This window comes from Anopheles cruzii, chromosome 3, assembly GCF_943734635.1.
Source record: "Anopheles cruzii chromosome 3, idAnoCruzAS_RS32_06, whole genome shotgun sequence".
In the NCBI taxonomy this organism is placed as follows: Eukaryota; Metazoa; Arthropoda; class Insecta; order Diptera; family Culicidae; genus Anopheles; species Anopheles cruzii.
Genome location: NC_069145.1, coordinates 63,363,466 through 63,376,542, shown reverse-complemented (window position 1 = coordinate 63,376,542; position 13,077 = coordinate 63,363,466). Strand labels below are relative to the sequence as shown.

Genomic DNA, 13,077 nt, shown 5'->3' with positions numbered 1-13,077 from the left:
CCACTCCGGCCAGCGTGCGGTTCGTGTCGTCGGGCTCCTCGCAAATGTTGTCGTCTTCGAGCTCGACGAAGAACTCGCAAACCCGAAGATCCGCGCCGAGCTTTGTCACGCATGCCTACGGTACAGTGCGATGGGAAATGCGAAATCTATAAGTCGCTGGTGGCGTAGGTGCCGGCATTCATTAGCTCAGGTGGTCGAAGGAGTTCGAATCTCACTACCAAGACCAATGGAACGTCATGATCTGTTGAACCAGGTCATGCTAGTGGCACGCAAGGCGTTCTTACTTTTTGGAACTCGAACACATCCACGGCCGTTCCGCTGACGACGCTAAAGACGTAGAAAATGATCACCGGTTCGATGGTGACATAGTGTTTCACTTTGCGCCACAGTTCCTGGACACGCACCAACCCACCCATATCGCGTGAGACTGTGCTTGCTTTCGTGGCCCACGCTTCCGGTGGTAGCGGTTTCGTTTCCCTACACCCTTGCAGCAGGTTCACAGTTTGTTCAACGTTCCGTTCCGTGGCTACGTCGACCGACGCCTGAATTCACACTGAGCCGGTCCCGGTGAGCGGTGAATTGTGCGATCTTCACCAAACCAAAACAAAAACACGACCCGGAAGACCCGGGTCGAGATCGTGCTCCAGTGTCCGGTTTGCTTCGCGATCATCTAATTTCAGTGACTCGGCATGCGCTGCCGACTGGTATTGGTGGTCGGGTACAAGTACGCCTATGCTGGGTTTAACCATAAAAAACCAGTTTTTGATCTTCGCATCCAGCAGCACGTTGAACCGGGCTGTCATTTGCCATCGCCATCGTTTGATCGTTTGTTGTGGTGCAAAAATACACGAAATCGGAACCGGTATGTTGAAGATGCGCAGCAAACCTCGCCATACCGGTTCCCAGGTGCTGAGTGGTCGGTTCGGTCGTGCGTTTTAAATGCCGGATTATAGTAAACCTAAATCACTTTCGATCTTTAAAGAATTTCGACCATTTTTAAATATGCAAATAAGGCGAAAGGCAGCACAAATTGCCAAATGATGCTTGACCTTCGGTCGACGGTTTTAATGTTGATTTAACGATTTGACTCCCTTTGTGACTATTGATCAATACTTCATCCGTTAATGTTGGGTCCAAGAGTTCTTACTGTTTCTCATTTCGAAAATGAGTGCTTCCAATCGAATTTACGATGAAACTTATTAAACTTATTAAAGTGCTAATTAAACAAGCTCTACAAAACCAACAGCACGAACAAAACCAGTAGAGTGTTCAAAGAGGATGCTTTTATTGAGTTTCAATATTAGTTCGCAATAGTAAACACAGTAAAATAACTTGCGTAATTAAAATACGAGTAACACATTATTATAAGTGCTTAAACTTCGAGAGCCGCATCCATTCATTGAATATCGCTACGAGTTGCTAAACAGCCAATTAAGGATGAACTCAACATGTTTCAATATCCTCTCAATTAGCGAAAAAACGGCTCGATCCAATTATTTATGCCCACGCTGAACTAGCTTCAAACTACGGGGCCGACCGAACTAACGAAACGTCGTGCCTCGATTGTTGGCAGGCATCGCGTTTCGGATTACTTCCAAAAACCCCTTGCACCTCTGATGTGAAAATGTTCGGTAAAGTATACAACTATTAAAATTCAAGCCTCACATTGCAGGCTTATGGAAAGCCCATCACGAAAGCTCGGCGGCGGTGGTCCAAGGCGCACCGTTTTGCCCAAAGCAAATGTTAGTTGGTGTATGCATATTTCATGCCCTCAGACAGCTTCATCTAATACTAGACTTAAAATATCGGTAACGGCACACAAGTAAACACTCGCACACACACACATACACACAAACACCAGCAGCAACAAATCAGAACAAACTGGGCACCGACGTCGTCGTACAGGGAGTTCCGGGAGAAAGAACACCGGAAAGGATACGAAGCGTAAACTTGGTCACATGGGCGGGTGTCTCAAGGAAAAGGGTTCCCGGAGGGGTGAATACATTTTTAAAGCCATCACCGGCAAGTCCACGGTGCACCTTCGGAAAATGCAGCAAAACTTAGGGAAAATGTCTTGTGTGGCGTCGCGGTTCAAGTCCACCCAAGATTGTGTAGGAAAATGTTTGCCGTTGAAAGGAACAGCTCAACAGCTCGCTCTTTGTAATGCTATCATTAACAATTCAAGTTTGTTATTAACAGTCGTCATTAACAGGCAGTCGTGGCCTGGGAGCCTCTTGGCGTCTTTTACTTTATTATTACTGATTTTGTTTATATTTAATATTTTTGTATTTATTGTAATTTGAGAAAGATTATACATATGAGACATCCGGAATCGACCCAATTTAGTCAATTTTGCGTAGCCTGGACCAACTGCTAAACGGCAACGATTGAACAGGTTGCCGCTGTGTGGCGTGTCTCTTGGGTTTTCGAATTTTGTGTGGATAAATGTAAGCTTACCAATCAACCAGCTCCCGACACCTCCATTGGCCGCACAGCTGGGTAGGAAAATAAGGATTCTCTTGGACATGCTTCCCATTTCAAGTATGTGTAAGTCCGCACTTTTCCCTACACGGTACCAACCGTTGAGCCGGATTGTACACACGAACATCACTTATCCCTCTCCTCATTCTCTCTCTCTCTCTCTCTGGCTCCTGGTGTAGGCACCCGGGTAACGTCTCCATGAGATGACATCGAGAGAGATCCGATGGATGCACTATATCCATCGATATTTGACTCCCCCGGCTCGGACCGAAGCGGAGTAAACAAGATTCTGGCCAATAAACTTGTTCCTTTGCTGCACACACACACTGACACGGGCTATGCAAATCCTGCCGGTACACACCGAGCGACAGTATTTCTCGACGACTCGACGGGATATTGATCACTCCCGGATGATATCCCGGAACTTCCTTTGCGCCGCCAAAGATGCAGACCCTGCCGGCGGTTCACGTACCGTCTCGCACATTAAGGACGAGTACGGACGGACAAATTGTAGTGCCGTGCTGAGTAAAACATCGTTTTATGTTTGGAATTATGAGACAATCACAATGTTTTGCAATCATTCCTTCAGTGTGCGGTGGGTAATAAATTCAATACCGGGCCACTCGGCGGGCCAGCAGTACTCGGGTATTTGCTTTCCGAACCGATCCTGCGTTGCGAGTATTTACACTTTTTATTGAACATAAAGTCGTTAGCGTAGCAACGGCCCGGTTGCTGCGACGTTTTCTACGTTTTCTATGTATTTCGCTTCTGAATTGCAAACGATCAAATATTGTTATGCAAAGCGGAGAGCATCGGAACGGGTTTCGGACGCCGGCGTTTTTACCCAGCATAGTGCCCGCCAGTGGCCCACTGTCGAAGGCAAAGCCAGCAGGCAGCACGGCACGGCAGCACACAAATAGATTTACAAAAGATATGATAATGAATGGGCAAACAAGCATTCCGACAAATAGTCGCCTGCATCTTCGGTTCGTTCATTGATTTAAAATTCTCCCTATCCCGGAAAGGACTCTCCGGAGTTTTTTTTTGTGCCTTTCTCCTTCAACGTCCCGTCTCGGTGACGGCGCTTCAATGGGTTTAAATTGGTTCGAGTTTTGTGGACTGCAACCGGTCTATTGAAACGAGACGACAGCATGGACTTCCTCGGACCTCTGTGGACTGTGTGGAAGTCGCTTGATGCCGTCGTGTTGATACAGTGGCTTATCCCGTTTGGGAGGCTCCTTGACCGCAGCACTCGCTGCACCCGGCTAACGAATCCCGATGATAATCTCGGCACTGCAATCCGATGCAATCTATGCTGCTCAAACAGTGCACGCTCCCGGTCCCGGTCACCCCTCCCCCGGCACGGGGTGGCCCTGTTTGCACAGAAGTTATCAAATCAATTTATGTGTGGCCAAATTGAGAAATCTAATTCTGGGCCGGAGCTTAGTACCGGCCATCCGTACGTCCCGCCTGGCCGCCTCCGGTTGCAGTGGGGAAAGGTATGATTCATGTCCGCACCCCTCGGCTCGGGAGGGATTTATTTGCCAACCGCTGTTTTGTCAGTTAGTTGCGATAATCCGGTGTTGAAATCCGACATGACTGATGTCCTGGGAGAGCCCTAGCCCTCGGCAAACCACATTGTTGTCGTCCCCAGCGGATTCTTCGCGAACGATGTCTTGGTTCGATGATGCTCTCTCGCTCGCTCTCCTGTGGCCCACGAAAAACTATGTGCAATGGACCCGGGGATGGATCACCTGACGGCGCGTGAAAAACTTTTCCCATTAATTTGGGTTTCGGAAATTCAATTACCAGGTACCAGTGTTTCCCGGGCCTGCCCGCTATCACCCGGGCTGGGGGCGATAAATGAGAAGCCGCTGGGTTGCAGGGCCGGATTGCCCAACTCCTGGATTGTCCTTCCAACGATGATCCGCTGGAAGGAGCCCGCTAAGCAGTAGGCAGCAGATGAGTGAATCGGATTGCAGTTCCTTCCCGGGAATCGGTGCCCGTCTGCAGGGCCCGACGGTTCCTTAGCTGAGGGAGAACTTCGTCTTTGTCGTGCAGACACGGAGACGCTTCCCACTGGCAACCAACCTGTGGAATTCAGTGGCTGGCGGTAGTCTTATGGCCTTGGTTTACGTAATGCTGACAGTAAACTGTTATTGAGTTACTTCTCGTCTCGCGGTTTTACGTACCGGCGATATAAAATGGATTCATCCACTTACACCATCAAAAGTTAGTTTAGCTGGATTATTGTGCTTCTCAGCTTTCTGAATACTGTGTGCTTTTTTGGATAAATCTACTAAAATACTTATCTATCTGTCATATTTCTACATTCGATCTCTTCCCAATAGTACTACCCGAACATCCTGTAGTGCTCAGCCAGTGGGGCCAACAGCTCAACAGCTCGAAGCTCGGTCCGAAAGAGGAGGGTGACGACATCGTTCTCACTTGTCGCGTTGTAGGAGGTAAGTACGTTTTCCATACAAACATTAAACAGCATCTCAGTATCTAAAACCGAATGCACTCCAATCGAACTGATCAGAACAATGAATGCTCCGCAACATCGTGAACGGTCAATTTCGCATTTAATACATTCTTTGCGTAATGTAAGGTTCTTAAAAAGAAGCTCACTACATGCTCCATTAAGCTATTATTAAGCAATCGAAATGATTGCCTTCATCACCACTGTGCTGTTCCACAGCACTGTAGATGCCAACGCTCAAGTTTCTAGGGCTCACGTAACGACTCGTTAGCGTGTTTATGGTACGTGCTGATATGCAATTAACAATCATATGTAATTCTCCTCTACAAGGCCAATTTGTCGTTTCGTGCAACTGACTTGCGGTTCGATCAATGTATGGCCTTCGCTGGACTTCTGGCGCTGGAATGTCATAACAATTGTTTATTACTTTTCAACGAAGACGAAACTCCAATCGTGTATGAAATTCCTTATTTTCAATACTCTTTTCAATCTACAGAGCTACCTCAGGGACTGTATTCTTGTAAAATAATTGTAAAGAAATCTTGTGGTTCATAAAGGTAAATTAATAAACCGGAAGACGGTTTGCAGTCATCTTCGCCGGCCCGGTTTCTCCCCAGAGTGCACTCAACAATGGCACTGCTCCAGTGAGTCATTCAGCAATCTATATTAAAACTAACACAGCATAGGTACACGAACTGGAACCATTTCCGATGCAAGCTCTATACGGCTCCGGTAGCACAGCAGCCCCCGGTAATGTAATTATTGGCAGTTAGTTCGCCTCGAAGGCACCCGGCACTTCTCGGCCGGAATCTTCGTCCGAGTCACAACTCGCTCTGTCACAGCAGCAAGACTTCTCAAGAAGTAATTTCTAACCTCAATTAAAACCCTGAAACCGCTTGACGGTCTGTGCGTACGCCTCCGAAAGGGTTTACGGCTTCGGAGTGCCTTGCTCGGTCCGGAGAAGACCAACTCCCAACTGCCCAGGACCAGTTCCATAATTTCCACACAAACGCTCGGCTCAAGCCTCGGCTCAAGCACACCGACCGCCACGCTACGCAAGCGTACATTTTACACTGATAATGACAGAAGTTTAATTGATTCATTAGTATGCAACTTACATGCCAAGAAACGATGGACTTTTCCTGGGTCTTGGCTTCCCATTTCGAGCGAGTGAATCTGTGGCCGGTTGATCCACTCCACTGCTGGCGATACGCTGGGACGGCTACACTGAGCCGGTTTGCCCGTCATCTTGGGATCGCACCGACGCTCCCGTGGTCGGGTCTCGGGAATCAAACGACAAATAGTATCATCCTTAGGGAATACCCCAGGACCCTACGGTCGACCGGCGTGGAACGAGTCCAGCCAGCCAGATTAGTTCGTCCCAGAACCACACCAAATTCGATCTGGCATGGAATGAAGTATTGTTACCGAATGGACTTTTTAAAAGCTTTTCATCCGCCCATTCCGGAACCGGCTTAGAGATTTAGCATACGCGGCAGGATCCGGTCCTGTCACGTAGTACTGTCACGTGTGCATTATTGTTCTCATTTTGATAAATTGATACTGTCCAAAAACTGTAAACAGGACCTTATCCGTTTCCTTAAAAATGGGTCACATTCAACGTTCCTAATGTGAGTATTTCAAAGAACCATTGAATACCAGAGAGTATGCTTGCTGTTAAAAGTAACATACATTAAATTGTAATATCGGAAAGTTTTCCTTACTTTTTATTACAGAAAAATAGGATTATCGTTGTTGCCATATGACCGTTCCACCATAAATTACTTTTGGAAAATGGTTCTGTAACTTCTAAGCATTTATAAATGTCCATTTCCTGCCAGACGTTTAAAGCATAAAAACTTCGGCGATGTGGCCAACACTCAACACGGTACGTGTAATCGGCGCTGCATTCGGCTAAGCAGCGCTTCTGTTGAACGATGCTTTGTATGCAAACAGACGATAAGCAAGCAGGAGGTGCACCGTGTGTCTTCCCATTCATAAACGGCACAGTGCCTCACTGGAGTTCCTCACGGGGAAGTTCCTTTAAATAGGAAGATAAGTGCAGCAAACAAAACTTCTTCAAAGCCAACCGTGAGACACACATACAGACTGCGCCATTTTGAGCCCTCCTCCGAAGTAGTATATCGTAACACTCTCCACGGCGAAAACGCACTGGCGGGTGAAAGTTATGGGTTGGTTTATGCAAAACTTTTCCACCCGACAGGGAGGGGGCCCCCAGTCGGACCCATCACGCGGGACAGCGGCCCACATGTCGGCCACCATGTTCAAAGGTAACCTGCAAGGTGCTTGCTAACGAAGTGTTTCGGTTACTTTTCGTCACCTTTCGGTTCGATCCCGCCGGGCCCGACCGGGAGGGCCAAAGGGCAAAGAGTTACTTCCGGTACGCTGATGGCTGGGTGGGTTGGTAAACTTTTACTATGCCCCAGAACTGGTTTCCTTCTTCGGCCGACGGTGCGATTGAATTCTATGGCACATTAAAGTTCAACGTTTTCCGATTTGGCGTCGAATGTGAAATTATTTAACTTGCAAATAGTTTCATTATTGGCCCAGGTAATGGAGACCGGTAAAAGGAGGTTTCGAGGGGGGCGAGAAGTTGCAAACACCGCTCGCACCGCTTTGTGTTCATCGGATTACCTCCCAACCAAACGCATGCATATTCAACTGTATAGCTCAGGTAATTGTAAAACGGAACTAACACGCGCGGAAGCATATTTTAGCTTCGAATTATGGTTCTTACGCAGTCTAACTTATAAATGTTTGTCTCACTAGCAAATCGATGAAAAAGGTTTCGGAGTCGAATGTTTTGGAAAGGCAGCTTTAGAAAATTGCAAAAAAGAGATATTTTGTAAAGTATTTTTTTCTAACGCCCATAATCCATTAATAATAATCAAAACCGCAATAAAGGTTAAGCCCCATGAAGGATCCAACGGTTTGCATGATTTATAGACAGATCCATCATTCCATTACGCCGATGCCCGAGGCGGCAAAAAAGGCATTCAGATTCATCCATTAATGATTACTGTGTAATCCTGTCGCTATCGGCTTAGGGCCATTTATTCGAGCGAAGCCGTTTGGCAATCATCTGTTGTGGTATTCTCCATTTCTTCGTGGTGCTGCACGTTTCGCGGCCTAATGTACAGAGCGTTGTTTGCGAAGGAAGAAAACCTTCACATAATTATCTCGTTGTGAACAGTGGCCTCGTCGTAGCCCAGACCCAACGAAGGCAACGATAAAGATATCCACCTTTTCCTGGGAAACAAATGACGTGCCGCTACGAGGATCCCGGGCACTGAAAAAAAACGTTAAAAATCAATTCAGTACCAGTTAAAAATTTGAAGAAGATTATGGGTAGGCTCTTGAACGGTCATCCGAACGTCCGATAAAATCGGCCACGTTGATAAATAGTTGTATGTTTTCGAAGCTTGGGGAAATCTGTTCGAACGCCTATGCGCCTTTCTAAGGGCCGCCTGACGAATGCTCCCAAAAGCCGTCTGGGCCTCGGGCTTCCGGCAACAGCTCTCGTCCAGCGAGGCCACCGAATGTCATTTATCATCTCACTCGTCCCGGGCCTGCTATCGTCGACTTCCGGTGGGCTCTAGCGACCCGACTCGGCTCGATTGGCAGTCAATATGATGAAGATATTTGGGCGCCATCGATGGCTGTGCCGGCTGTGGTCGGCCAATGAGGAGGCTCCCATTTTGGTGCCGACCGCAGGCACCGCACGATAGGAATGTGGTCCGGTGACGTGCGGTATGGCATTTATGAACCTAACCCTTAACCATTCCGTCGATTAATCATTTGTCAGCGAAGCTCGGTGGGCCGTTTCTTGTCTTCCCAAACCCAAACGCAGCTCCCGGCGTTGCCAAGAATGAACGGGCTTTTTTCTTGCGGAAGAATCCTGCATCCGGCTGAAATGGTGGAATGCTGACCGTTCTGGCCGATGCAGGAAATTCCGATGAACTAGCTCCACATACCGGCCAATCGACCAAGGCCAAGGGAGGCGCGCCGAAATCCCGGGCCGAGCCTCTGCTTGGTCGACGTTTTGATTTGAAGATTTATTAAATCGGCACAGCACTCACCGATTTATCACCGTTCAATCAACATCATCGATTCGTTGGTTTTTGGGACACCCGAACGAACGTCCGGTCCTGATCGGACACCGAGTGCGAGGCACCGATGGCCGGCCTTCTGGAGCGTTCCATTAAGTGATGATGCCGAGTGAGAGTAGGCCCAGTTTCGGCGACACGGATTGCACATACGGTAAATAATTAAATTAGCCTGCCAATCACAATCTCATCACTCATCGAAACCGGTCCGGATCCGGTCGGCTCGGCCAAACCTGGGAGCCCTAATGCGCGGTCGTAGCCTAGGCCACACGCTGGATCGATGCTGGATTTTGGAATAGAAATTAATGATCCTTGCCGCTTCGTGCCAACGTCAAAGGCCTGCATGCATCAGATGCTGTGATTACCCAGTTGGGCTGGACACAGTGGGATTAGACGTTGATTTGAATTCTGTTTTCAACTTCACCGTTGAATCTACACACGATACGATTTTAGGTTAATCGTAAGAAACAATCAGTAAATAACTAAGATATCTGTTTTTTGGTGATTTTTCTATATAAACATTTTTTTTTAAATTAATTCAGCTTGTGGGAAATATGTGAAGAAATTTGCAAGGCTTTCAATTCTTTTTAATTTAGATAATTTAAATTAGTTGTGAGGATAGGTCTAACATGTCGAACATGTCCAGAATGTGTCTCGCCTAACTAATGTGCAAACAAACTCCTCCAATCCTTCGACGAGCTACGTGTCGTCATCGAGAGTCGATTTTTACCTAAACACCACCGCTAACCAGTGGCCAAGCCCGGCCAAAGCCTATCAATAATTCGATTCTCTCCGTTCCGATTTCGGGAACAACTCCCAAAATGGTGCCCGGTGGTGGACACCGCAACAATTGCAGATTCGCAACACTTGCCGCGAAAGCCTCCGGTGCGTAGACACGAACGTATCGCGGATCGCTTGATGCCAGCACACTAACCGGGACCGGAAAATCCGATTTATAGTTTAAACAGGTCGTGAAAATGTCTGCTCATCGTCATCGTCGTTGCATCCGTCAAGCGGTGGGCGCGTTGGACCGATGGACGATGTTCGACGAATCTTTGCGACTTTTGATTTGCATTTTGGACGTCGATCATAGCACAGGGAATTCACTGCAGAGCCTTAACTGGCATCGGTTTGGTTTGCCGAGTATTTTATCAACGTTTAGGTCTTTCTTTTCACCACCTATTCAACTTTTCAACGAAATGATACAAAATGACCTGTTTATTATGCTGAAAATAAACTATGACTTATTACAACCGATATTCCTATGAACTGGGGGCGTATAGAGGGGGCGTGGTAGGCCCCGTGTGAGATGGAGAGATTGCGTCGACCGGGACGCGATATACGCCGGTATCCAGATGTGGTGGACGAAGGCTCTCGACCGCGAGCGGTGGAAAGATTCCTTAAAGCAGGCAAAGACCGCTCGACGGTTGTAGCCGGATAAGTAAGTAAGTATTCCTATGAACCTTTGCCCAAAGATGAGGTGAAACCTTTCAGTATTTTGTTGAACCATATAAAAATAAATTTAACAGAAACACATCAAACGTAATTCAAACGTAATACTCGGTAGATGTTGAATGGGAACCACATTCTGGCACCAGAAAATGACCTTCTCATTTCGACCGAACCGATCCAAATGCCACAGGCTAACAGGCAAAAAAGCGCATCGTGGGGGGCAACAGTGAGTTACAGAAAACCCAGTGCCACGCTCCGAGGGCCACGCAAAATGACTCGCCTACGCCTGCGAACGCCTACGCTTTTGGCTCGATTCCGGCGAATCACGTATCACGAGGAAAATATAATCTCTGGCCATGTCAGAGCCAATCATTTTCCTAACAACAATAATCGAATGGACTAACCACAACGGCCCTTGGAACGGGGCCGAGCTGTTGCTCAGGTGGATGGAACTTTGCAGGGCGCCCCATGCGTGGTGCACCTTCCTTGGCCGAAGTGGCAACATATCCGACCTGACGGCGGCCGGTGTCGTGACCAGCAACACAACAAAGCACTTCCAATATTTTTTCTCCATTTTCCATCACTTTTTCCAACAGCTTAAGTGAAAATGTCTTTCGATTTTCTTAAAGCGCAACGGAAACTGATGCGAACTGAAACATTTGCATTAAATTCGCTAATCTTAATCAAATGATTACAAGGACAATGTTGGTTCAAACAATTAGTATTATAATGTAAAACTGAAATTCCACCAAATATTAGTATGAAGTTGTAAAGTTATGAAAATCCTGCCATAACTAAACAACGACAATGCTGCGTTTATATCCAACTCCAGTCCCGGTCACCCGCACAGGGTGGTAACGTACTGTATCACATGCCGCCAGTCACATTTACGGTGATGTCAATCGACAGCCTAGTAGCAGATAGCACTACTGCGTCTGGGGCGGAAGTAAACACCGGTGTAACGCACACATACTGCGCGTCACCTTTTCCGGCTGACCAAACACCGGGAGAATAGGCGGGAGCGTTTCGGGAAAGGTAAATTGGAAATAAATTGGTTTTCATCCATCCTTCTAATATTGGAATTAAAAGTATTCCGTGGGCTCTCTGGCGGACGGTCCGTGACGCCGGTGCAAGCCGGTGCAGAGGCCCTTCCGGCGGGTGCTGCTGTCACCGTGTCAGAACCACGTTGCGGGAACGTGATAATCGATCAGAGAGGCCGCTTGATCGTCGGAAAGTAGCACGCTCTGGGATCGATCACCGGTCAAGGCTCCGGTGCAGTCGACTGGACAGAAGCCAATCCCCGGCACATGAACAAGGCGACAAAAACCGGGACTCGCTTCAAGCTAAACACACCGCGTCCTGGCACAGGATCTAAAACGGCAGATATGTTTAGGGGGCACAAAAGAAGAAAAAAAAACCGTTCACCGTCCGCCGCAAGTTGACAGAGGCCGTTTGCCTATCAACCAACCAACCGAGGCTTCCGAACGAACGGGCAGCGGCCACGCCGGGGCTTCGTGTCCTGCATCATGAATCGTCTGATTGGATTCAGTGGTTTATGACACGCATTCCCCGAGGAATGATTAAATTTTTTCCCAACTTGCGTCGGGGGCTTCCGCCATGTTTTGGGCCCTTCTGAAGTCCTGCGAGGGCGGGGACCGTGTCCTGCGAACACGGTCGACAAAGAAAAATTCGTTAATTTCTTTCTGCAGCGCCGCCATTTCTTTGATCTCACCAAGAACGGACCGTCATTTCTTGTCTGGTCGGTTCGGTTAGTTTTGGTTTTTTTTTTCTCGGCTGTTTGGGATGCGTTTGCGATTCGGGAGCTCGCCGGTCTCGGCCGGTGACACGTTTTGGGCCCACTCGCCCCACCACCACCACCGCCGTCGTGACATGCTGACACGGACACCAAACAAGCTGCCTCTCTGGTATGGCCCGACGGTTCCTCCGAAAATGCCACACGATCCACCAGAGGCCAACCGAAGAACAGGGCCCCACCGCCAACGACGGTATCGAATGGTCCATTTAGAAGCATTTGTGGTCACGTTCCGGTTCAGTTGTGGCATACGCAATGTCCCGGCCTCGGATGGGGTTTATCTACGCCCGAGAAAACCGAGTGCTCCTGCATCGCATTAGTTTTGGTCACACACGAACCCTTGGAAAAGTCGCCCCGAGGACTGCCGCGACCGGGTTCCGGGCCGAGAGATGATACGGGGCCGCCGGGCCACGGGACGAATCGCACGTGTCCGGCCGAAGCCACGCCACGCCAAGACACGGACTTATTTCCTGGCCCCATCCTGGAAGGCTCCCCAGGGACCGGGGCCAGCCAAACCATTACGATTATACTCCACTTTGGCCTCGGACCCTCACATCCCTGTCACTGTTTGCTGTTTTGTGGTGCTTCTATCATGGGGCGAACAGACCCATGCGCCCTTCGGTTGCCGATCTACAATGTACAGCGTTTCTGCGAAATCATAACATCGGCATCGGCACATGAACCGTAACCACATGATTCTCACATTTTCTGTGCGGATATGG

At 48.3% G+C, this 13,077-nt stretch overlaps 1 protein-coding gene across 1 annotated transcript in view; it reads left to right on the top strand.

The window, feature by feature from the left end:
* The window catches only part of LOC128270755 (neural cell adhesion molecule 1-like), a 137,776-nt gene that overhangs the window by 91,804 nt on the left and 32,895 nt on the right, over window positions 1-13,077 (top strand). The window contains exon 6 of the mRNA XM_053008171.1: window positions 4,833-4,946. Within this exon, the coding sequence (XP_052864131.1) occupies window positions 4,833-4,946 (114 nt within the window). The remainder of the gene's footprint in view (window positions 1-4,832; window positions 4,947-13,077) is intronic.